The following is a 26064-nucleotide window of genomic DNA, read 5'->3' as shown; positions in this document are numbered from 1 at the left end:
GATTTTATTTATTTATTTGAGAGAGAGAATGAGAGACAGAGAGCATGAGAGGGAGGAGGGTCAGAGGGAGAAGCAGACTCCCTGCCGAGCAGGGAGCCCGATGCGGGACTCGATCCCGGGACTCCAGGATCATGACCTGAGCCGAAAGCAGTCGCTTAACCAACTGAGCCACCCAGGCGCCCCTGTGAGGATTTTTGAAAATTCATTTTTTTACTGGGATGAAGAGACAGAGTTGTTGAGGAGGTCACCAATAAGATTTAGCAGACCAAATGTTCCATCAACTTAATAAACCTGCTAGCCTGTTTCCAGTGGGTCCAAAGCTTAGATTTTGTGTAATGTTAACAGCTAACACTTGCTGTGCACTTACTGTGAGCCACGGACTTTTGTGCTAAATATTTTGTACACATTTTCATTGAATCCTCACATTCCCTTAAGGTAGAAGATGGTATCCTTTTTTTTATTACCAGTATTCCCATTATTATGGTTCCCATTTATAGGTGGGAAAATGAAGCTTAGTGATATTAAATAGCCCTCCCAACATCATAGAGGTGATAACAAACAGACCTGGTTATTATAGTTTAGAATCTGCATGTTCTTTTTTTTTTTTTTAAAGATTTTATTTATTTATTTGAGAGAGAGAGTGAGAGAGAGAAAGAGCACAAGAGGGGGGGAGCGGGAGAGGGAGAAGCAGACTCCCTGCTGAGCAGGGAGCCCGATGAGGGACTCCTGGTACTCCAGTATCATGACCTGTGCCAAAGGCAGTCGCTTAACCAACTGAGCCACCCAGGCGCCCTCTTTTTTTTTTTTTTTTAAGTTTTATTTATTTAAGTAATCTCTACACCCAGCGTGGGGCTCACACAACCCCAAGATCAAGAGTTGCATGCTCCTCTACCGAGCCATCCAGGCGCCCCTAGAATCTGCATATTCTTACCCACTGTTGTAGTTTTCCTCCAAAGTTTCTTACAGTTTTCTTATTCCAGAATTGTCTCTAAGCTTTTTACGTATGTTTTTAAAATTTTTATTTTATTATATTTTATTTTATGTTTGTATGTATTTAATTTTTTTAGAGAGTGCATGGGGGGTGTGGTGGGAGAGGCAGAGGGAGAGAGAGAATCTTAAGCAGCCTCCATGCTCAGCGTGGAGCCTGATGCAGGGCTTGATCTCATGACCCTGAGATCATGACCTGAGCCGAAATCAAGAGTCGGATGCTTAACTGACTGAGCCACCTAGGCGCCCATGTGTGTATATATATTTTTAAGTTAACACATTAGAACGTTGCCCTTAGCTAGAATCACAATTTTGGGCTTCTTTTTTTTAAAGATTTTATTTATTTATTTATTTATTTGACAGACATAGCGAGAGAGGGAACACAAGCAGGGGGAGTGGGAGAAGGAGAAGCAGGCTTTCCACGGAGCAGGGAGCCCGATGCGGGGCTCGATCCCAGGACCCTGGGACCATGACCTGAGCTGAAGGCAGATGCCTAACGACTGAGCCACCCAGGCGCCCCACGATTTTGGGCTTCTTTGGGAGAAAGGAGATTTTGTTCTACTTAATAGTGGTAATTGATGATTTTAACTGAATGAATTTTCAGGACTGGAAAAATACCTGTCACAGATGAAGAGCAGACCAATGTGCCTTACATCTATGCCATTGGCGATGTATTAGAGGGGAAGCTGGAGCTCACCCCAGTAGCAATCCAGGCAGGAAGATTGCTGGCTCAGAGGCTTTATGCTGGCTCCAATGTGAAGGTGAGTTTGTGGATGACACTTACTGATGCTGGGTTTTTTTGTTTTGTTTATTTATTTATTTGAGAGAGAGCGTGCATGAGTGGGGGAGGGGCAAAGGGAGAGAAAGAATCTCAAGCAGACTCTGTATTGAGCATGGAGCCCTACACAGGACTTGATCCCATGACCTATGAGATCACGACCTGAGCCGAAACCAAGAGTTGGACACTTAACCGACTGAGCCACCCAGGCGCCCCACTATTGATACTGTTTTCAATAACACTGCCAGTTCCCTAGTCAGGGGTAGCTGTGAAGTTTTCAGGGTCTTGAATAATTTAGCTATCTTGCTGATGGCATCCTAGATGTGCTTTATTAACTGTATCCCAAACAAGATATTGTTAAGACTGCTGTACTTTTATGACTTTATTAAGAAAATTGTCATTCTTGGGACGCCTGGGTGGCTCAGTCGTTGGGCGTCTGCCTTCGGCTCAGGTCATGATCCCAGGGTCCTGGGATCGAGCCCCACATCGGGCTCCCTGCTCAGCGGGGAGTCTGCTTCTCCCTCTCCCTCTGCTGCTCCCCCTGCTTGTGCTCTCTCTCTGACAAATAAATAAATAAAAATCTCTCTGACAAATAAATAAATAAAAATCTTTAAAAAAAATTTAAAAAAAAGAAAATTGTCATTCTTGGAATCACACTGGGAATAAAATGAGCTTGATTAATCAAGTTTCAGCACTGTTATGTTCCATATATGCATAATAGTTGCATTTTACATTAATTTCATTATTACCAATTTAAGTATAATTTTCTAAAGCCTTTTATGGCACCTATCTAGGCTATAAAAGGATTTGGGGATCTGGTTAATAATGTCAGTTTGCAAAGCTGTTAAAACCAATATTCAGGCTTTATTACCCTGTCATTTTTAAAAATATGTCTTCCGCTCTTGGAATGTTTAATGTGTTATATTAATGTTCTAAAGTGATTTTTTTAAAGTCAGTATGGGAAATTGAAACTCTTAGGTATGTTTCATGGGACTAGATGGCAAGAATAAATAGACTCTCATTTTTTAAGATGAGTTGTTTTTTTTTTTTTTAAGATTTTATTCATTTCTTTGACAGAGAGAGAGAGAGCGAGAGAGGGAACACAAGCAGGGGGAGTGGGAGAGGGAGAAGCAGGCTTCCCACTGAGCAGGGAAGCCCAATGCGGGGCTCGATCCCAGGACCCTAGGATCATGACCTGAGCCGAAGGCAGATGCTTAACAAATGAGCCACCCAGGCGCCCCTAAGATGAGTTTTTAGAGCATTTACAGGTTCACAGCAAAACTGAGAGGAAGGTACCAAGATTTCCCCTGTGTTATTCCCTGCCCTAACACATGCATAGCCTTCCCCATTATCAACATTTCCTCCCTAATTAATTATTGGAAAGGATTCCAGGAACACTGATTGTAAAGCACTTAGTCTCTGCCCGTTTTCCTTACACCTTAATCACCATGGGTTGATCTAGGTTGGTTACAGTAGTGGAAACCTCGAAGAATGCAGCTAGTAAAATTTGTAACCGGCATTTCAAACGTCCCTGGGGTTAGTTTGGATGGTGGCATAGCAAGATCTTCTATTTTGAAATTAACAGGATTGAGGCTAAAAATTAAAAAGGGTTTTAAATTCCAGATTGATCATCCAGGGCATAGCAGCTGGTTATTACTACAATTTGGGATAGATTTAACCACTTCTTTGAATGAGTTATGTCTTGTATTCATTGTTGCAATTTTTGAGTATCTGGTAAACCAAGAAAGGGGTATTTAGAAATACAGCCTGAGATGTATTGAATTTGTTCTTGACCTTATATCTTTGTGTTTCAGTAAAATGGAGATATTTTTATATGCCATAAATAACCAAAGGAGGCACATGCAAATATTTGCTCCTAAATTAAGTTGGAATTAAGTAGCACAAAATTCTTAAAAACCTTTAATGAATCTTTGCACCTACTTTGGACATACATGGCCTTCCATGTGTGGGCATGGTACTGTATTCTGTTCTCTGCCAGGTAGAGCAAATTTTTTCTTAAAGTGCCTTAAGCTTTATCAACATCAGAATTTAATGTAAGTTGCAATTAAAGGACTCTTTTTCTGTTGTTCTGTTTTGTTTTTTCCCCTTATTTTTAGTCCAACTCTAATAATAAGACAAATGCTTTCCTGAACAGGAAAATATAAACAGGTGCTGCTCAGATCTCTGAGTTTGAAATCTCACTGGTCTATCCATCCTTTAATATAGTAAATAAAGTCAAGTCGAAATGCCAGTAGATATCTAGGTTAAATGTATTTGGGGAAATCAAACACTTCTTTTTTTTTTTTTTTTAAAGCAACTGCATAATCTCTTTAATTAGCCCAACGTGTGTTAATGAGAATGTTACCATATATCTGAGAAGGTGTGAGAATCCATGTCTGCCCTCCTTCTAAAGGAGCAGCTCCCAGAAAAGATCTCTTTTCTGTTGAAAAGTTCAGCTTAACATCAACACCTGGCTGAGTTAAATCCGTGATGGGATTTTAAGAGAGCCCAGATTGAATCCTGGGTGTTAGTGCCTTCCTCCAAAATTGCTGTCTATTCCTCACTGCTTTACCCCAGAGCATTGGGAGGAATGGGAGACAAAGCGCTACATGTGAGTTCTTGCGACATGCTTGGCACTGTGCTAAGTGCTTTGTAAGCCTTAACTCATTCAGCCTCGGGGCAGCTCTGGAGGTTGATGACATAGTACAGGGAAATTAGGTAACTGCGAGGTCACAAGGCTGGGAGGCAGCCGAGGCATAAATGAAGTCCAGTTCTGATCTTAGATACTGCTGTCTTAATCATGACGATTTATTGCCTAAGAAAGATTTGGGAAGTATAGATTATAGAAGAATAGGGGATGGAATAGGAAAGGTATCTCAACACTTAAAGAATCCACCAATTTGCAAACATCTCTATAACACATAACTTTCCTAAATAAAATGAAGTGGAAAATACATTGGGAAAATTTAAATGAACCTTTTAAACATTTAATAATAAACTTTTGAAACTTAAAAATATTTGCCATTAAATAAACTAAATATTCATTCTTTTGGAAACACAAATGAAGGGAGGGGAAAAAATGTTTTTATCATTTCAAAAACTGATCTAGAACAGACTGTAAAGCTGAGTCAGCCTGTAGATGATGGTTATTCCACTAAGCCCTTTGTTTAAAAAGCCACATGAGGGGGCGCCTGGGTGGCCTGTAGATGATGGTCATTCCACTAAGCCCTTTGTTTAAAAAGCCACATGAGGGGGCGCCTGGGTGGCTCAGTTGTTAGGCGTCTGCCTTCGGCTCAGGTCATGATCCCGGGGTCCTGGGATCGAGCCCCGCATTGGGCTCCCTGCTCGGCGGGAAGCCTGCTTCTCCCTCTCCCACTTCCCCTGCTTGTGTTCTCTCTCTCGCTGTCTCTCTCTCTGTCAAATAAATAAATAAAAGCTTTAAAAAGAAAAAAAAAGCCACATGAGAAGACACACATACCAGTTTAAAGCACAGTATGACGGACGTGTCAGCAGAATGACCAGTTGTTGTCTCTTGGATCTTTTTAGAATTGCTCTCAAACACTTGAAATACTTTGTTTTTACAAAGAGTAAACATTGGCATCTTTATTATTAAAGTGGTACTTTATTTGTTAACTCAGTTTTATAAAATATTTTAGGGGTGCTTGGCTGGCTCAGTCGGTAGACCATGCAACTCTTGATCTCAGAGTTGTGAGTTCAAGCCCTGTGTTGGGTGTGAAGCCTACTTAAAAAATAAAAAATAAATATATAAAATATTTTATGTGAAAACCATAGAGAAGCCACAGTACACATATCTTCAACTTCAGAACAGGTTGTGTTCTAAAAGTTCATTAAGTTGATGTGAAAACTGCGAAGTGTATTCTCCAAATGGAAGTGTTAGAGGCAAGGATTACATTTTCCAGGCTAGGCCACAACAGTCCATTTAAGTCCATTGGAACCTGCAGTTTCGAGCCCAGGACAAGCTTTTCTTTTATATGGATCCAGGTTTCCATCTGGTACACCATTTCCTGCCTGAAGAATTTCCTTTAACAGTTACTTAGTGCATGTCTGCTCCTGGTGAATTCCTTTTCTACTCTTTGTTGTTGTTTGTTTATTTTGCCTCCATTTTTTGGAAGATATTTTTTGCTGAATATAGAGTTCTAGATTTACTGTGTTTCCTTAAATATTTAATGATTTGTCTGTTATCTTTTGGTTGCATGGATTCTGAACACAAGTATGCTATCATTTTTATCTTTGTGTTTTAGCAATTACTACAAAATTATTGCATGTCTTGGCATGCTTTTCCTTATAATTATTCTACTCAGGGTTTGTCAAGATTCTTGGATTTATGTTTATCCTCTTCATCAGATTTGGAAAATTTTCAGCCATTCATTTGTTTTTTCTGTCTTCCCTCTTCCTTTTTTTTTTCCGCTCAGCCTCCAATGGATGAATATTGGTTTGCTCAGTATTATCCCATGAGTCTTCCGATGCTCTTTTCATGTTCTTTCCCCCGTTTCTGTGCTGTGTTTTTTTTCGAGAATCTGTCGTGATGTCTTCAAGTTTGCTGATCTTCAGCACTAAGGCTATTAATTCCATATTGTGTAGTTTGCACTTCAAATAGTTTTTTTCATCTCTATGAGTTTTATTTATTTCAAATCTTTTCCTTTTCTCTCCTCAGTGGGTTCACGTTTTTCTCTATTTGCTTGAATATACACAATATATTTATAATAGCTCATTGAATGTCCTCTGATAATTCCATCATCTCGTCTTCCGTGTCTGTGTCTGTTAATTGATTTTTCTCTTGGTTTTGGCTCACGTGTTCCTGCTCCTTTGCATGTCTTGTTATTTTGGATGAATGTGGACATTTGACATTTTACATTGTTGGGTGCTGGGTTTTGTTGAATTCTTTATACAGTGTTGGATTTTGTGCTGGCCGCCCATTAAGTATGTGGAACTAGTTTTATCCTTTTGTAAAACTTGCTTTTGTGCTTTTTTAGGGTCTGTCAATAGCCACCTTTCATCTAGGGCTGCCTTTTGGAGGACTCTCCCCGTTCCCCTTACTTTATGAATTCTTTCTACTCTGGCTTGAGGGAACAGGAGCTATTTCCAGTCCTGTAAGAGCTCTGGTCACTTGGGGCCTCCTGCTTTCTCTGCTTTCCAGTGGTTCTTTCCTTACCCTGGAGTACCTCTTGTGACACATGGACAGATCAGTTCTCAGCCCAAATCTCTGCAGATTTCAAGAGTTCTTTCGTGCAGCTCTGCCCTCTGGGGCTCTGCCCCGCAGCTCCGAGCCACCCTGATTCCCCTGAACTGTGGTCTCTATCTCCGTGACTCAGAGACTGCTGGGCTCTGAGTTCCCTCCTCTTGCACCCAGTCCCTAGATAGTGCTCTGGACGGTAAACAAGAAATCACTGGACTCGCCTCATTTGTTGCCTTTCTGTCAGGCCTGGATCACAGTCCTGCGCTGCCTGTTGTCCAGCATCTGAAAGTGTTGCCTGCTCTTTGTCTTGTTTTCTCGTTGTTGAAAGCAGAACAGTAATTCTGGTCCCTGATAACACCATGACGGCCGTCCGGGGATGTCTGCCTGTGCTTTTGATTCCGAATTCCAAGGGTTCATGTTCTTTTTAGAGAAAAAGGATTATATTTATTGTTTCTAGAGGGAGACACATTTTAAAGATTTTACCCTACTGTTTTAAAGGGGAATTGAGTATCTGATGTTTTAAGTGCAGACTGTTACTTAGGCTCCCCTCTGTGTACACATGTGGTCGGTAGGTTTTTACCAAATTGCATTTACAAACAGGTTTGGCATTTACATAATCTCTTTTCCACACTTCACATCAGTATACTGAAGACTGAGAAATCCGTAGTAGAGAAACCTGTTTATTTACTTAGTCCAGCGTTTCACAAACTTGTTTGACTTCAGAATCCTTTTGTCATCTCTGCTATTAACATCATAAAATGTGCTTGGGAAATACCGTGGGTAACTGTTGTTGTTTCTGTGGCCTTCCACTTCAGTGGCTGTATAATAGAAATACCGTGGGTAACTGTTGTTGTTTCTGTGGCCTTCCACTTCAGTGGCTGTATAATAGAAATACCGTGAGTAACTGTTGTTGTTTCTGTGGCCTTCTACTTCAGTGGCTGTATAATAGAAATACCGTGGGTAACTGTTGTTGTTTCTGTGGCCTTCCACTTCAGTGGCTGTATAATAGAAATACCGTGGGTAACTGTTGTTGTTTCTGTGGCCTTCCACTTCAGTGGCTGTATAATACCACAATGAGTGTATGTACTGTAGAACCACTGTCCTATTTGCATTTGAGAGCCACTCAGTATATCACCACTGTTGAGGTGAACTGCAGCAATGCTCAATTAATGCATGGAGCTTTTTCTGTACAGTAAATTATTACAGATTTTTAAGAGTGGGGTTCTTGGCCCGGAGGTAAAGAATGTTTTTATGGCTCTTAATCGGTATTACCTAACTGGTTTTCCAAAGAAGTCTATTAATTCCTGTCACCAATATGAGACTGTCAGCATTGGGTACACTCGTCTTGTTTTTGGCTGCTTTATAAAGGGAGCAAAAGTGTGTCCTTGTTGTTAACATCAGTTGGTAGATGGATGCAGAAGGCACATGAATCTATTCATGACTGATCTTGCCAGACTTCAAACCTCTATTAAAACTGTCACATGAGTTAATGGTTCTCAGGGTAGTAGGTTTATACCTGGGGTTGTGACTTCCCATACTTTTGGTAGAAATTTATTAGTCTGCTTTTCTCCTGATTCTGAACCTTTTTGACATATACCCTTTTTTGAGTTATAATTTCTCCTGTCTTAACTCTTTACTTCATTTTGAAACAGTGTGACTATGAAAATGTTCCAACAACTGTGTTTACTCCTTTGGAATATGGTGCCTGTGGTCTTTCTGAGGAGAAAGCTGTGGAGACGTTTGGGGAAGAAAATATTGAGGTAAGTTATATTATTCTTTATGCCTGTGTTAAGTTACTGCTGCTTTTTGTTCAAAATTAAAAGTAACTTCAAGCATACAGAAAAGGTGAAAAATTGTACAAAGACCTTTCGTTAACCTATAAATTTGTTTTATACTTTTTATATTCTCTTTTTTCTCTCTCTGTATTTTTTTCCCTGCACCTTTTGAAAGGAAGTTAAATGCCCCTTTACTCCTAAATTCTTCAGGGTGTGTTTCCTGCGAACAGGGTATTTCTTTAGTAACCATGTTATAGTTACCACTTTTAGGAAGTTTAATGTTGATAGAATACTTGGATATAATCCACCTTCCGTTTTTCAGTCTTGTCAGCTGACCCAGTAATACTTCCTTCTATTTTTTGAAACCGCTTTTACTGGTTCCTTTTATTATTAAAACAATATTGTTGGAAATATGGAAAATACAAAGAAGGAAACTAAAACTTAACAACATTTCGACCACTCTCTTAGTGACAGTTGGGTGTTTTTGTACTGCTGTCCTCTTGTAACTGCCACAGTCAAGGAACAGGCACGTGGCACGTACTGTTTGTGTGTATACAATGCTATACCTAGAGGGACTGCTGCTTTAAGTCATTGAGGAGGAAAGTTTCCAGTAAAACTTTACAGAAGACCAGATCTGTAAATCAGTAAATTTTATGATAGAATAGCCTATTTTAAATCTCTTAATCTTTTTCTTATAATACGCATTAGCAGTAGCATGTAATATCTTGGTCTGTTAGTACCACATGAGTAGCATTTTCTGATTATAAAAATAGTATATCCTCATTGTAGGAAGTTTGAAAAATTAGGAAAATGTAAAAGAAATTATAATTTATAACGAGATCACTACTATTAATATTTTGGCACATTTCCTTCTAGTCTCTTTATAAGTATTTATGTGTTTATATATTGTATATATATGTGTGTATGTATAATTGTAGGTACATATGTCTTAATTTTTTTTAAGTGTGATTAAGTTATGGGCAATTTTCTGTTCTATTTTACAGTTAATGTTAGGTCATGAGCATTTCACCCTAAAAACAGTGTTTTCAAAAGTGACTTATGTATTTTTGGATGCTATAAAATAATTTGTTAAGCCATACTTTTATTAGATTGTTTATAGTTTTTCACTATCATAAATAGAACATTGAACATCTTCATAATTCACTGTATTTCTCTGGTTATTTTCTGAAGATAGATTCCTATCAAAAGATTCTTACATTTTAAGGTTCTTTTTTTTTTTTTTTTAAGATTTTATTTATTTATTTGACGGAGGGAGGCACAGCGAGAGAGGGAACACAAGCAGGGGGAGTGGGAGAGGGAGAAGCAGGCTTCCCGCAGAGCAGGGAGCCCGATGTGGGGCTTGATCCCAGGACGCTGGGATCATGACCTGAGCCGAAGGCAGATGCTTAACGATTGAGCCACCCAGGCGCCCCACATTTTAAGGTTCTTAATATATATCTCATATTTCTTGACAGGCTTTGGCTTTCATTTTATTAGAATTTGCATTTTTCATTATAAAAGTAATGCATTTGGGGTATTACAGCATCAAAGAACACTTTATTATAATGGTTACATAATCAGTATGTTTTTAAAAGGTAGCCAACCATATATGTTTTGAATTGAGGCTAGCAGCTGGAGGCGGAAAAAAATCCCTGTAGTCACCCAGACTTAAGTTCACGAAGCATCAGTCAAGATACCTGCGTCCTCCCACCTCTCATCTTCCCTCCCTCCTGCCTTTCTCTTCTTCATTGCTGTTGGCGAATAATGCCAAAAGAGGAAATGTCTATGGAAGCATCAAGCAAGGAACTGGATAATTGCTATAATTGTTCCTGGCACTTCACTTGTTTCTTGCCCAAAGTTGTCATTCCTATGCAAGATAGTGTTATGTTTTTTATTTCTTTTTTCTTTTGTTTTCTTGATGTAAGACAGCAAGTAATTACCTGGCTTCTTTCTCTCATTTGCTTGCTTTTTGTTGTTATTATTACTTAAGGTTTACTGTTCGGAGGTTGAGATATAATTAAGGGATGAGCTTATAGCAAAGGGGCCTGACAACAAGTTTAAGGTCATTTACCTTCTGACCAAATTCCTACTTATTCCATGAATTTTATTGTTTAATGAAAGTCTAAGTATCAAAGAGCCTCCAATGTTTTTAATCCACAGCTGGTGTTTGTCAAACATACTTCTTAAGATAATGGGTCTTAAATTGTGTGTATATCTTCTCAGGTTTACCATAGTTACTTCTGGCCGTTGGAGTGGACGATTCCATCAAGAGATAGCAACAAATGTTATGCAAAAGTAATCTGTAATATCAAAGACAATGTAAGTGAAATCCTCACTGAATCCTTTTTTCCAGTAATTTCATTTGTTTTTAATACGTAGTTCTATTTTGATCACATGATGGACATAGCATTCCTTTAGTATTTTACGTGTTGGTCTTCCCAGCCGCGTGGACACGGTCTGAGGGCAAGGGTCATGGTGACACCGCTTGGCCTGCACTCAGCGTCACCAGCACAGGGCTCCGCACGTGGCCGGTAGGCCCGCCGACCTTGCCAAGCGCAGACCACAGAGACAACGTGAGAACTGTGTATGTTCATAAAAGGGAAGCCATGAAGTCAGTGACTTCTAGAAATAACGAGAAGGTATAAAAGAACGGGAGGAACACACATTTGTGTCCTAAGCAGCTTTTCTCTAGTAAGAGAGAAGCCATCACAGAGGAAATTTATAACAGCTTATGTTTATTGAGCACTTACTATGTACCATTGCAGTACTTGGAGGCCTACATGTATTAACTTAGTTAATTCTTATACAATCTAATGAGCTAATGAGAAAGGTGTGTAATGGGAAGAGCTCTTCACTGGGTTCTGATTTAAGATTTCATTACCGGCTACTGCATGTAACACCAGTAACTGAAAGCCTGTGGCAAACTCTTTGACCTCACAGAGCTTGTTTCCATACCTACAAAGTGATTGAAGACATGCTTGGTTTTCTGTCTTTTTTGGCTGCTATTCCCATGCTCAGAACACATGTATGCACACATACATACTTGTGGATTGACTCTGATGAGGACTGGTATTTTTAACTTAGCTGGGATCTTACTTTGAAAAAAAGAGGCCTGAGTAAAAATGTAAACCATGCCAAACAATCCATAATTAAAAGCCAAATAACCTCACGTTTTTTCTTATTTTGGGATTTGAATATAATTAAACCATGTATCCTATTGAGAAGCTACTGTCTCAGACAGTAGTGCAGGAAAACCTGGACCCTTTACGAAAAAGATCATCCCAGATGCATTTAATAAGTGAATATGCCAGGATGCAGTTGACGTAAAGAACGATTTTACGGAATTTTTGCTTTGCAGACGTAGGTTTTTATTATTAGAAGTGTTTGAGTATACATTAGCCATCATTCTGCTGTAGACAGAAGGAGAAAATGTCTGATGTTCTGTCTCCCCCTAGCAAGAGCTAGTTCAGTTGCATGTTGCATGTAGCAATCAATGAAATCTCCACATTTTCCTTCAGACCAAGGAAATCTGTTTCATGTATACGCGGTTCATTTGTCTTTTTTTCAGTGTTGTGTCATTTGTTCAAATAATGCTTTCATTTTAAAGATTTTATTTATTTAAGAGAGAGAGAGCATGTGAGAGAGAAAGCAAGAGAGAGCACGAGCAGGGGGAGCAGCAGAAGCAGGCTTCCTGCAGAGCAGGGAGCCCTCCTCGGGGCTCGATCCCAGGACCCTGGGGTCATGACCTGAGCTGAAGGCAGACGCTTAACTACTGAGCCACCCAGGCGCCCCTCAAATAACACTTTTTAAATTTAATATGAAAAATGGTTTTCACTACGAATGAGCCCCATCTTAATTAAAATAGTTGAGGCCATAAGGAGGGTGATACTGTTTTCAATTATTTTAATAGACAAAGATAGTGTTAGAAAAGATGAATACTTGTCATTGTTCCTCTGTCATGAGCAATCTCATGCACAAGCATGCTTCTAGAACTTGACCATCCTTGGGGCTTATGCTTTATTCATTTTGAGTCAGTCACTTCACAGTGTCTACCTGTGCTTGGTTTTTCCAGTGTTTATTGTCTACTAGGTTTTTATTCTTTTTGTATGCTGTGCTTCTCTTATATGAAATATTTAACATTTACAGGAAGATAGGGAAAGTACCCACTGTCCAGATTCAATGAATGTTAACATTTGGTGTGTTTGCTTCACCAAAGCTTTTCTCTAGTAAGAAAGAAACCATCACAGAGGAAATTTATAACAGCTTATGTTTACTGAGCACTTACTATGTACCATTGCAGTACTTAGAGGTCTTCATGTATTAACTTAGTTAATTCTTGTACAATCCTGTGAGGTGTGTACTCTTGTTATCCCGTCTGTTAATGAGGAAACTGAAGCACATGGAGGTTAAGTAATTGTGCTCAGCTCACTTATCTAGTTAATGGCAGAGTTGGAACTAATCACAGGCAGTGTAGATCCCATGCTCTTAAGCATTACCCTATGCCTGTGTAGTCTTTTGTATTCCTTCTCAATCCCATAGTCCTCACCCCTTGCCCCAGAGGTAACACTGTTTTGAAGTGAGTCCTCACCTGTTCATGTTTTTACGTTTGCTGCCTGTTACATATCCATAAACATTATGCATTGTGGTTTAAGAGTGGTATCCTCAGCTAAAAATAGAAGCCTGCAACTTTTTAGAAAATCTCTTTTTTGAGATCTATCCATATTATTAAATGTATATCTAGTATATTTTAAGTGCAGTGTGTTTGGTGCTCTATCCCATACGCTAAACCCCTGATGGGCAGGATGAATAGTGTAAGAGTTCAAGGTGGAATATATTACAGTACTTCAGCAACAGGATGACCTTCCTGATTGTTCTCCAGGCAACAACTGAACCTTAGATAACGCTGTACACCCCACAGCCTGAGGTGCCTTACCTGTGGTGAGGAGGTTGGACTAGGTAGTATAGCTCAGTCATGAAGTCTGAACATTAGAATTCATCAGATTTCTCTGCCCTTGGTAGGTGGAGTCCGGGATTTAGAGTTTATTCAGAGTTGCCAACATTTTCCTGTTGATTTCAGAAAGGGTTTCAGATTGGAAGAATTTTAAGTCTAACTGTGCTGTCTACCCCCAAAGCCTTAGTTAAAATGATTTTTAAATTTAAATGATTGCTTTTATCTATTTTTTTTTCAATTTTTATTTTTTTAAGACTTGTTTATTTTAGAGAGTAAGAGAGTGGGTGCGGGGTGAATAGGGAGAGAGAGAAACCCAAGCAGATTCCACGCTGAGTGTAGAGCTCGATGTGGGGCTTGATCTCATGATGCCAAGATCATGACCTAAGCCAAAACCAAGAGTGGGATGCTTTAACCAACTGCGCCACCCAGGCACCCGTAGATTTTTACTTTTTTAAAGTAATTTCTACACTCAGCATGGGGCTCAAACTCAAAACCCCAAGATCACGAGTTGCATGCTCTACCGACTGAGCCAGCCAGACACCCCAAAATGACTGCTTTTAAATGTTATGGCTATCACAGGTAGTTTATCTAGAGCTTTTAGGCAACCAGATAGAGGAGATGAGGACAGAACTGCCCTTTGAAAACATGTTCCAGAACATTTTGGTGCTTATGGAATTGTAGACATGTTTGCTTTTAATCATTTTCTTCCTTGGTCAAGGCCAGCTCTTGTTTCTCCCTTCTTGCTTGCTGTCACCACCACACTCTACTGGCCCATGTTGGAGTATCTGCAGCCTAAGTCACTTTTAGCAAGTGTTAATATAGGTCTTTGATAATTTCTGAACAGGGTTTTTAGAATAGACTACGTCTGTGTTCTAGGTTATAAAGGGGGAAAGAATCAGTATAACTGTTATTACTTTATTTTACATCTTAGGAACGTGTTGTGGGCTTCCACGTACTGGGTCCAAATGCTGGAGAAGTGACACAAGGCTTTGCAGCTGCCCTTAAGTGTGGACTGACCAAAAAGCAGCTGGACAGTACCATTGGAATCCACCCCGTCTGTGCAGAGGTGGGTCCCCTACACTTTAACAGCTCTGTTTAAAAGTGCACAACAGCACGTGGCTTGCAAGTGGCAAGTCCAGGACTCTGAAGTTAGTGTCTTTCTGCTGTAGTTGAGCTACTTCTGTACCTCCTTACAGTTTAATTCATGATGGAATACCTCAAAAGGAACCTTGTCTCTAGAAATGATTTTTCCTTTTTCAAATACCTTCGTTCCTGCTGTGAACTGGATAGTAGTTTCATGCTGATGGTAAAAATGATGGCAATGATTTATTTATAGAGATGTGCCTTAAATCTTTTATCACGTCTCCTAAATTATTTTCACGGCAGTCAGTGACTAATGCCGTTCATACCCAGAAAGAGCTTCAATACTGTTATCCCAGAGCTACCTCAAGGCTAAATGATGTTGTCTCCCTCTTTAGTTTTGGTATCAAAGGATGAGATTTGAAAGTGATGCTTTTAAGAGATCAAGCAAAAATGACATGAGAAGTAGAAGTTGACTGCTCTGGGCCTCTGGGTGTCAGTGTTTCTTCATGCTTGTCTGGGATCATGCAAGAGTTGAATGTTGTCATGCTTACTGCAAAGCAGTCCTTGTAAACTAAAAGTGTGTCTACTTTGGAGACCGTGGTGAAGGTTGGGAGGAGGTAGCTCGTATTAGACCAGCTTAGCTATGGAGTTGAAAATCGTAGCTGTTATCTGGCTGCCAGAGTCCGTGGTTTCCAGGGCGGGCGTGTGCTTACACACATGTGTGCGTGCTCATGCCCGATTTCATTCTACGGCCGGTCACCCGGTTGGTCTCTGTTCTTTTTGCCCTTGCACAGCTGAACTCTTTGCCGAGTGTGTGAAATGTCAACTTCAAGACCTGGAAAAATGTTTTTTTCTTTCTGCTTTGCCTTTTCTATGATTAGGGATAGGGTCCTCCTCTGTGTTAATATGTACCTGGCTGGGATGGATGCATAAAATATTAACATGTTTAGTGACCAGGGCATTATTCCTAGAAAACTGCTGTGTTTGTGAAATAAACCTAAACTTCTAAAAGGATGACCCCCAAATTAAAAAGAATCCAGATGGAAGTTCTTAAAGAATGTACAATATATCTTTTTTTGTTCAGTGTAATGACTACCCTCCTAGGGAGGGAACCAACTAACTTCATTTTTTCAAAAACACGTTCAGTGAGATAAATATTAGAATATAATATGATGCTTTAAAAAGATCAAGCTGACGTAACCAAGTGCCACACACTGGGTGGCCTAACACAACAGAAGTTTATTCTGAAGTAGTTCTGGAGGCTGGAAGTCTGAAATCAAGGTGTTAGCAGGGCCACGCTCCCTCCCAGGGCTCTCGAGAAGAATCTTGCCTGGCCTTTCCAACTCTTGGTGGTCGCTGGCCGCCCTTGGCTGTCCTTGGCTCAGTCCTGCATCGCTGCAGTCTCTGCTTCTGTCTTCATGTGCACAGCCTTGCATCCTGTGTGTCTGTGTCTGGATTCACCTTGTTGGAAGGACATCAGTCATTGGATTAGGGCTCAAATCCAGCTGACCTTATCCAAATGAGGTCATGTTAACAGGGACCGGGGGTTAGGACTTGAGCATATCTTTCTGGGAGACAACCCACATCAGTGAGTGTATTTAAAACTTTAGAAGCCAGTCCAAGGTCCTTACAAACAACAGCACTCCTTTGGCATGGATGAAAAGATGACTTCTCAACTTGCGTCTGTGAGTATCTAACTTTTTAAATCTGAGTTTAGCTCTCGGTGGGCTGGTGAAAAGACTGCCTGCCCCCACCTGCGTGGTTGTGTTGTATTGTGGCCCACCAGTGGCGAGTGGGATGACATCTGGCAGGATGACTGTCAGCTGGGCAGAGAGATGCGCCGAAGAGCTAGGGCGTCTTCCCGAGGCCCCTGCCTACAGGGAGGTCAGCCAAAGGCCTGTTCTCCCTGGTGGACCTGGCACATTTGGGGACCTGGGTAAGCATTTGCTGCTATGCATCTCCATCTGTTGGTTCTCTTATGACTTTGAAGCTTGGAGGCTGAAAGTTGCACTGATTTGATAGGGCTTACAAAAATTTTTTTTTCTTCCCAAGCTGGTGGTTGATTAATGAGAGAAAAATCGGGTGCTCTGTCAGTCTGCAAACACATTTGTTGTGCAGTTGTGTGTGTAGCACTGTGCTGGGCACTTGTAGGGCTAGGGCAGGGATTTAAGATGAGATTAAGAGAGAGCAGGAGGCCGCTGAGTGAAGGACCAGTTGCAGTTCAGTGTGACAAGCCCCCAGATCAGGGTCCATCCAAAGTGGTGTCTGGAGTAGGGATGCCGGGGCAGGACGGGTGAGGAGGTAGTTCTTGTCTACGACGAGTAGAATGTGTTGGTGGTTAGCCAGTCAGAGGGATCACCAAAGACAAGGCTCTGGGAGAGATCCTGTTCCTTCACAGAACTGGAAGGCCCTCAGTACTGCTGTAGCTTGAAGGAGCCCAGAGAGAGGTGGAAAAATTATGCTAGAGAAGTAGGTAGGAAGGTCATGGCCTTGTAAACCAAGACAGGGTGTTTGGGCTTTATCCTGGGGGCACTGGAGTTCGGCTGAGAGAAGGTCAGCGCAGGGGGTAACATGATCAGATGCACCGTGGAGAGAAATCCCTGGCTGCGTTGTGGCATTGGACCTGGACCCGAGCGGGCACATCCGGAAGTAAGAGAGGAGATGGTGCTGGCAGTGGACATCAAGAGACCTTGATACATTTGGGAGGGAAATAGGAGGTGGCTTCATGTACTTGCCAACTGACGGCAAGTGGGAGAGGGAAGAAGTGGGAGTGACTCACAGCTGTGGCTTGAAGCAGCAAGAGCAGGTTCCAGGGGCGTGATGCTGACCACGGCGCTGACGTTCATCAGGCCTTCCTTGTGTGTCAGGCAGTCTGCTCTCTGCCAGGTCCTTAAAAGAATTCCCCCCTTGGGGGGGAGGGGCAGTCGGAGCTCCACTTGACAGATGGGGAAATGGAGGACAGGGAGGTTGAATAACTCGTCCATGGTTCTCCAGCTTGGAACTGGCAGAACCAGGATTCAGACCTGACCAGTCTGGCTCCCGAGACACCACCGTGCAGACGATACTCCACTTGCGTGTTCCTTCCATGGTATTGGACATAGGACTTAAAAAAAAATCGAAGTGATTTCCTGGTGGCAGCACGAGTGTGTGGAGACACAGAGCTGGATTGTAATCTCAGCAAAAGCTCAGTGAGCCTGGCCCCAGCGCCTAGCTTTTCAGCGGCCTTAGTTTCCACATTAACTAAAACAGAGATGGTGCCGGAGTCATAGGGTCGGTGAGCAGTGCTGTGCAGAGAGTGTCTAGGCTGGGTTCTTACGGGACTTTGCATTGTTAGAAGATGTGGTTTCACTCAAGGTCATCCTTACAGTATTTCTTCAGGGGGCTGGGGGTAGGGTGGGAAGGGGTGCATATTTTGAAAAAGCTCCTCTTCCGGGCGCCTGGCTGGCTCAGTCAGAAGAGCATGTGACTCTTGATCTCAGGGTCATGAGTTCAAGCCACATGTTGGGTGTAGAAGTTACTTAAAAATAAAATCATAAAAAAAATTATTTGAAAACAGAAACAAGAAGAAAACAAAATAGTTCATCCATTTCTCCCATCCCCCACCCTTGCCTCTTGCAACCACCAGTCTGTTTTCTCTGTGAGTTTGTTTTTTTGTTGTTGTTTTTAAGATTTTATTTATCTATTAGAGAGAGAGTAAGCGAGAGAGAGCACAAGTGGCGGTGGTGGGGAGAGGGGCAGAGGGAGAAACAGACTCCCCCCATTGAGCAGGGAGCCTGATGTAGGACTCAATCCCAGGACCCTGGGATTGTGACCTGAGCTGAAGGCAGTCGCTTAGCCAACTGAGCCACCCAGGCACCCCAGGAGAGAGAGAATTTTAAGCAGACTCCACGCTGCCGTGGAGCCTGACTTGGGGCTCCATCTCATCACCTTGAGATCATGACCTGAGCCGAAATCTAGAGTCAGACACTTAACTGACTGAGCCACCCAGGCGTCCCAGGGTTCCTTTTCTATCCACATCTCCTACCAGTTCTATTTCTAAATCCATTCCTGAGAAATAAAACTTAAGCTTGTAAATTCAGAAGCCTGAAATTTGCTGTAATGTATTCGCTGGCTCTTTATGTTTTTTCCTTTATAAAAATTGAAGCCAGTGTGTTTGATGTTATTTTAAATTGCCCATGATATCATCCTAACACAGCTATTTTCATTATCATGTATAGTCTTTCTGTCCTTGTCCACAGTTGCACATTTTTTTAAACAAAGGAATTTTACTGCTTTTCAAAAGAGTTGTCATAGCTTACAGTGTCATCAGCATGAATTTAGGAGTGCTAATGAAAATGTTACAAAATTCAGTGTAAATTTTTTTTCTATTTTAGTAAAAAAGGACTAACTTTCAAGGATTTTTACATATCTTTGCTAACCTATTTTTTTTTTTTTTTAAGATTTTGTTTATTTGACAGAGAGAGACACAGCAAGAGAGGGAACACAAGCAGGGGGAGTGGGAGAAGGAGAAGCAGGCTTCCCGAGGAGCAGGGAGCCCGATGCGGGGCTTGATCCCAGGACCCTGGGATCATGACCTGAGCTGAAGGCAGACGCTTAATAACTGAGCCACCCAGGCGCCACTTTGTTAACCTATTTTTTTTAAATGTGAATCATTCATATTTTTTTCTGGCTTCATAAAAATACTGTCCATTATTACTTGGGTCTGAATTTTTTAAGGTGTTGCTGATATATATATATATATATATATATATATATATATATACACACACACTGGTATATAAGAAATAAAAAGGCCTTTTGTCACTACTTTAAAGACTGAAATGGACCCAGGGCTTTTCTCAGTAATGTTCCTCTTTTACACAAAAAGTTTTTCTCCTTTTATTCAAAAGTAGTTTTGATGCTGATTCCTGTTGCTTTGACCTGCATAAGTCAAAGTGGCCTTGATTTCTTTGGTCTTTCCTCTTTATTGAAAGCCAGGAGACCAGTTATTTCTCAGGAATCAAGGGGGTAGCTGACCAAAAAGTGTGTCCAGGTGTGCCGACACAGATATGGGTACTCGATGAGTCTTGCTTCCCCCCGGGGACTCTCTCAAATAAGCCATGGCCTCCAGTCTCAGGAAGACACGTAGTGGCTGGAGAAGGGTCAGCTTGGGTGTAGGAGAGGACAGATGAACTCTACCGAAACTTACTGGTGTTTCCCTCCGGCCTACTTGGTGTGACCAGAAAGGTTTGGATTGAAATCTTAATTGTACTCAATAACCAAATATGCTTCTAAATTTAATGAATTGAACACAAAGCCCATTTACGTTTTCATGACTGGGCAGTATAGATGGACAGGTGGTGGTGGTGGTGTTTTGCTTCTAAAAACAGGTCTCTTCATTGCCGGTGCCCTGTGGTCATCATGGGTCAGCTGCAACTCTGTTTCCATGCTCCCTTCAGTCCAGGGCCCGACTGGTAGAAGCAGCCCCTTCCCAGGGCGTCTCTGGCTAAGTCGCAGAGGGGAAGGAGATGTAGGAGAGCACGCTAAACCCGTGCTCACGGGTTTCAGAAGCGATGCATCCTGCTTCCATACATGTCCCTGGCCAAAGCAAGCCCTGGGCCCCTCACATCTAATAGGGTGAAAGTGTATAATGTGTGATCCACACAAAAGGTCCTCATGGGGCACTGTGTTTTGGAAACTAGCAAAAACCTCCCAGTAGTTCGGTCAGAGTTGTAAGACATGAATTAAGTATCAGTGTTAACATAAAGAGAGATCAGATATGACAGAAAAGAAGCTATGTAAGACCTCATAATTGATTGCTTCTCAGCAGGCCTGGAGACGGAAGAAGCATTCATTGCAGATGCGTGGCCTGGCAGTGGCCCTCACTGAGCGGAGCTGGATTCAGGGAGAGGGAGGGGGCAGGTGCAGTCTTGGACAGGGTGAGTTTGAAGTGTCATCCAGGAAGAGGTGTTGGTTAGGTCTTGCTGGTGGAGAGTTCAGGAGGGACACAGTGGCTGGAGAGATGGTGCTTAGGAGGGAGAGGCAGACTGAGTGAGACGGGTAGCGCGAGAGTGTCTGAGGGGCAGATCTGGGGTGGAGGCCTGGGGCAGCGCCTCCCGGCCTTAGTGATAGCACTGGTGCAGCATGCTGGAGTGGACAGCAGGCCCTGGGCCGCACAGCCTGCCCGCCCAGGGGCTCAGCGGCCACGAGCTGGGGGAGATGGGTGCTCAGCACAGCTCCGTGCCACGGCGGGAGTAGCCACGGTCCTTCTCGTGGGACAAGAAGAGGAAAGAGTTGTTAAAAGGGAGGTGAGGCAGATGACAAGAAGTGCTACAGAGGGTTGTGTGAAGGGAAGACTGCAAGGTGCCCTCTGGGTTCGGCAGCCAGAAGGTTCCCGATGACCCACAGGTGTGGCAGGGACCGAAGCCAGATTTCAGTGAAATGAGGAATCAGAATAGACCATGAGTACCAACAGCCTAAGATTTAGTCTGTAAAGAGGATAAGAGACGGTGGTGGTAGAGGTGATCATAAGGTCGAGGGAGAATTTTGGGGGGATTAATGCAGGGTGAGCCTGTTTAAAAGCCAAGAAGGAAGAACAATGGAAAAGGCAAGGTCAAGAATAAAAAGGGGTGGGTTCAGGTGATACATGAAATAAGAACGTGAGGGGTGGGATCCAGAGCCCAGCCTGGCAGGAGGAGGGGCTTAGAAGAGTGGGCTAGCCCCGGGTGGCAGGTGACGTAGGAAAAGCTGTTATCCTCTGGTTGCATTTCCTGGAGCTGGAAGAACTTCGGTAACATTTTTGGTAATGTGACTGTGCTAGTGACAATGTCGCTTAGCTTTTGTTTGTCTGAAATGTCTTCTTTTTGCTTTCTTCATGGAAGGAAGTTTTTGTTGACTGTAGAAGTCTAGGTTGACGGGTTTCTTCCCCCCCCCCCCCCCATTATTTAGCACTTTGAATCTGTGCCAAGTATCTGGGTTTTGTTGTCTTCCTTTAAATTGGATGGAGTTTTCTTGTGGTAGACACTTAATGTCCTGGTGGATCATTTGATCCTTTGGAAGCTTGTTTTTAAGCTTTGTTAGGGTGGTCTAGAGTAGCTTTTACTCTGGGGCTCATAATGCCTAGCTCTGTTTTTAGTTGTGGCTTTCTGGGGTCTCTCCTGATGGCTCCAGGGGCTCAGAGAAGTCCCTTGACTGCAGCTGGTGCAAACGGGAACATTTCCCAGCCCTGAGTGAGTTCTGGTGCTGGTTCAGCTTTGATGGTACTTCTTCTCTGGCCTCCGGGGGTCCTGCCCCCCACCCCCGGCCCGATTGCACAGCTTGGTATTCAGGCAGAGATGAGGGGACAGCTCTTTCTCTGGGTGGCTGCCTCCTGTTGGGAATTTGGCCCCACAAATCCCAGCCACCTCAGCCTCCCCAGTCTCCACTCTATTTCTCCAAGTCCCCGAGATGTCTGTGTTCTCTCTGGGCTGCGCCAGGGTCTTTTAGATGCTTCTGGGTAGAAAGCCAGGACTGTTGAAGGCCACCTTGTTTCTCTTTTTTAGGCGATTGCCTGTTGTGTGGTGTCTAAAGTAGTTTCATGAGTTTTGTCCAAGGAGCTGGTTTGGTACCGATTACTCCATTAGATCAGGAATGAAAATCTGTTTCTAAATGTGTAGGAATATACGTTTTTAAAAATCTTGACAGTAGGCTTCCTATTTGGTAAAACTACGAAGATAAGCAACTGCTGGCTAGTTTACCATGCAGTAGACTTCTAGACTTTGGATTTTGCCCATAATTCGCAGTGCATTGCCTGCGCTGGTATCCACAAGAAATTCTACTATAAGACAAGCCTGTGTTAGAATGAATCACTTGGGACTCGTGCTAAAAATGAGATTCTTGGGCTTACCCTAAATCTGCCGTATTAAGATCGGTATAATTTCTGTGTATTTTAATCTGTGAGTAGACTTTGTTCACTAAAGAATCATTGTTCTTGTGAATAGATGCTCTTGAGTAGTAGACAGTAAAACAGCCACCTGAAGATGTTAAGGCTCTAAGTCCACAAGCACCAGATGTTTGCAGGGATGTGACAGGAGGTGGACTCATCAGTCACTGCGGATGAGAGTATCCGTTGGTCTGGGACCTTGGGAATCCAGTCACAAAGAAGTGACACATAACCCTCCAACCCAGCAATTGTACCTCTAGCTGTGGGTGCAAGGAGACTGCTGGAATGTCCCAGAGCATATTGCAAATAGCGTATTAGTAATATAGGAGCCTGGATATGTAATTTGTAATATATATTCACTGTTGGAATAATTGGGTTCTGTAGTATACAATGTATATATAGTAGACTGTAGTTAATTGAATACTGTTCAGTGCAGAGTTGTACCCATATGGGTGAATGAGGTACAGAAATGCAGGATGGGGCCAAGGAAGCAGGTGTAAGGGGTACATATATCACTTTGCTGTTCAGCGGTAAAGTTTTTAAAAGCGCACAGAAGAAATGCAGGAAATGTAGAGGACTGGTAAGCACTGATTGAGGGGGGCTCTAACCACGTTTGTAATCCCCAAGCTGAGTAGGCACATGGGTGTTTGTAACAGTGTACTTTATACCTTTCTGTGTATCCAGAATATTTCACCATGCATTTCTTTTAGAGAATTGACGAGCAACCTGGGTGATACATTTAATGCTTTAATCACCCTCATGGTAATAAAGTTGATATAAGCTCAATTTTTTTCTCTTTTACCTTGGTTTTAAAATGTTTTTCCCCTTTTATGTGGAGAAGTTGTGATATCCTTGGTCATATTACTTTTCTGTTGTATTCGTTTTAAGTAGTCCTCTAAGTCACTCTTGATAGGTAGGTGTGGTGTTATCCGCACTGCTCGCTGTTAATTCATCTGCTCGGGTGTCTGAAAATCTCCTGCTCTCTCCTCCCCGCAGGTATTCACGACTCTGTCGGTGACCAAGCGCTCTGGGGGAAGCATCCTCCAGGCCGGCTGCTGAGGTTAAGCCCCAGTGTGGATGCTGCCGCCAGCACTCCAAACCACTGCCCTGTTTCCTTGCCCAAATCCAAGGGGAAGTTTTAGGAAGGGTCTTGGGCTTTGGCACATGCATGTCCTGTGCTCACAGCACCCAAGGCCCCTTTGGATCTCCTGGGTAGGAGGTAGTGAATGGAAGGCAGGCAGCGTCCCACTGGGGTCACCGTGACGGACTGGAACTGACGTTCGGCAGTGCATCGGTGCGGTGCGTCCATGAAGTCACTGGCCTCAAGCCCGTGTGGTGGGCAGTGATGGAAGAGCTGTCGAGCAGTTTGAGCATGACCTTCCCTTTCTGGGTTTGCTGATTCTCACTGTTAAGCTTTCTAATGTTGATTCTTTTTTCCTCCGAGGTAAATGAGACTAGAGATGAGACATGTTAGTAGTCGGGTTTTGTCCAAAAGTTAAGTCTTGGCTAGAGTATGCGAGTAAGGCGCCTGGTGCATGGTCCCTTGGAGGCTGCATGGGCTTGTCGCGCGCAAGAGAACTGTCCCAGGATTCCCGTATCCTGTTCTCTGTGACCGTTGAGCAGGGTCTCCCTGATGAGTTCTGTGTCCAGAACAAGTACAGTTACAGTTGAATCTGGCCACATTTGCTCCATGTGCTACATCACCGACTATTATCAGTTGTAATTGAGTTTAGGAAAGGAGGTGTCTCCTTGGCCAGCCTGTTGGAAGTAATCCTCTGGTGCGTGGAATTCGCACTAGAGGAGGATTCCCACCAGGACTCATCAGGGAGGCAGAGGGGCACCTTAAATGGGGAAAAACAATAAATGTTGTCCTTTATATAGTTTATTGTGTTGGTCTAAGTGAGCTCTTTTTCAGTAAGAAACATTTAACTTGTGTAATACCTTTTTGGGGGGTAACTTTAGCTTTAAGCTAAAAACACAGACTATCACAGCCTTACTTTTCATGTGTGCTTTGTATCTGTCCCTTCCTACGAGCTACATTCATAGGAAAATAGGTCTTCCCACACTTATGATTTAACTCTTTTGTGGTAATTGCTTTTTTAAGGAAGCTATTAATGTCGTAAGTTATTGTTTTTGACCACAGGTGGATGTGAAGGATTTTCATTTAAAAACCAAATGGTTTTGACTTTTTCTGTTGAATGAATGACTGGTCCTGGCGGAATTGTGGCTGAAGTGTTTATGCTCCATTAGCATTCCGACTTGTAGTGTGACAGAGAGGGATTAGCTCTGCAGTTCTAGATTTCTGTGTGAATGTGCGGACTACTCCAGGGTTACGTGTGGGCCACCTTGTCTCTCTTGAAGTTGGATTTGAAGCTTGTGCTGTGGCCATCAGGCCTCCCGCCAGCAGGTCACCCCTCCCCTCAGCCCGGATTCTCAGCTGCAACGCCGAGTGGCTGATCCACAGGACATTTCTTGGTCACCTCAGGGAGCTTCTGCGTCTGCCTGGCACTTAGTCAGCCGTGCGCCTAAACCTGCCCCACACGGCTCTGCCTCAAGCCCTCACCCACGCGGTTCTATGAAGACCACAGGAAAGGAGAACGGGGGGAAACTGAGGCAGTTGACTGTGTTCAGTTTTATTTATTTTTTTAATAGTTTTTTCCTCCAAGCCTGCCAGTCTCAGAAGTTAGAACAATAGGCAGTGTGATATGTTTGTGCCTAATCATGTTGTGATTCTCTCTTCTTAGTGGAATGGGATGTTCAGCCCCCACAAGAAGGATTATACTTTATCGACTTGTCCTATTTAGATTCTGTAATTGCCCACTGTACTGAGATTTCATATTAAATTCTATGTATTTTGTTATATATCTTCTGGAAAAAAAAACAATGTGGAACATTAAAAGGTATTCATATCCACCCTGTGTGCCTTCTTACTGAGTGGTGGTCTCGGAATTCTTCGCACGAGTGCTGAATAGAGTTCGGGTTTCGTGTTGACGATGATGAGCACTCGCTGCTAAAGAAGCTTCATGGAGGGGTGCCTGGGTGGCTCAGTTGTTAAGCGTCTGCCTTCGGCTCAGGTCATGTGAGCCCCGCATCGGGCTCCCTGCTTGGCAGGAAGCCTGCTTCTCCCTCTCCCACTCCCCCTGCTTGTGTTCCCTCTCTCGCTGTGTCTCTCTCTGTCAAATAAATAAATAAATAATCTTAAAAAAAAAAAAAAGTTTCATGGAGGTCGCTGAGCTTTACGTTTTTGTGTTGTCGGCTTTTCGGATTCCATTTTTCAGCTTATCCTGATTTGACCACTCGGTCTTGATCTTTAGGGCAGTAACCCCCCGCCCAGGCTCCGTCCCAGCATTCCGCGTGCCCATTGCTGTGCGCCTCTGCCCACAGAGCGGTGTG

The 26064-nt window shown here is 42.7% G+C and overlaps 1 protein-coding gene across 5 annotated transcripts in view; it reads left to right on the top strand.

Moving 5' to 3' along the window:
- Window positions 1–25581, top strand: part of TXNRD1 (thioredoxin reductase 1) — a 67276-nt gene extending 41695 nt beyond the window's left edge. For all 5 annotated transcript variants that reach the window (XM_021687365.1, XM_021687366.1, XM_021687367.2 and 2 more), the window contains 5 exons: window positions 1592–1748; window positions 8615–8722; window positions 10961–11056; window positions 14620–14754; window positions 23668–25581. In XM_021687365.1, the coding sequence (XP_021543040.1) occupies window positions 1592–1748; window positions 8615–8722; window positions 10961–11056; window positions 14620–14754; window positions 23668–23730 (559 nt within the window). In that variant the 3' untranslated portion in view covers window positions 23731–25581. The remainder of the gene's footprint in view (window positions 1–1591; window positions 1749–8614; window positions 8723–10960; window positions 11057–14619; window positions 14755–23667) is intronic.
- Window positions 25582–26064: the final 483 nt, after the last annotated feature.

This window comes from Neomonachus schauinslandi, chromosome 5 (genome assembly GCF_002201575.2).
Source record: "Neomonachus schauinslandi chromosome 5, ASM220157v2, whole genome shotgun sequence".
NCBI lineage: Eukaryota > Metazoa > Chordata > Mammalia > Carnivora > Phocidae > Neomonachus > Neomonachus schauinslandi.
This window is presented reverse-complemented; position numbering and strand designations above follow the sequence as displayed.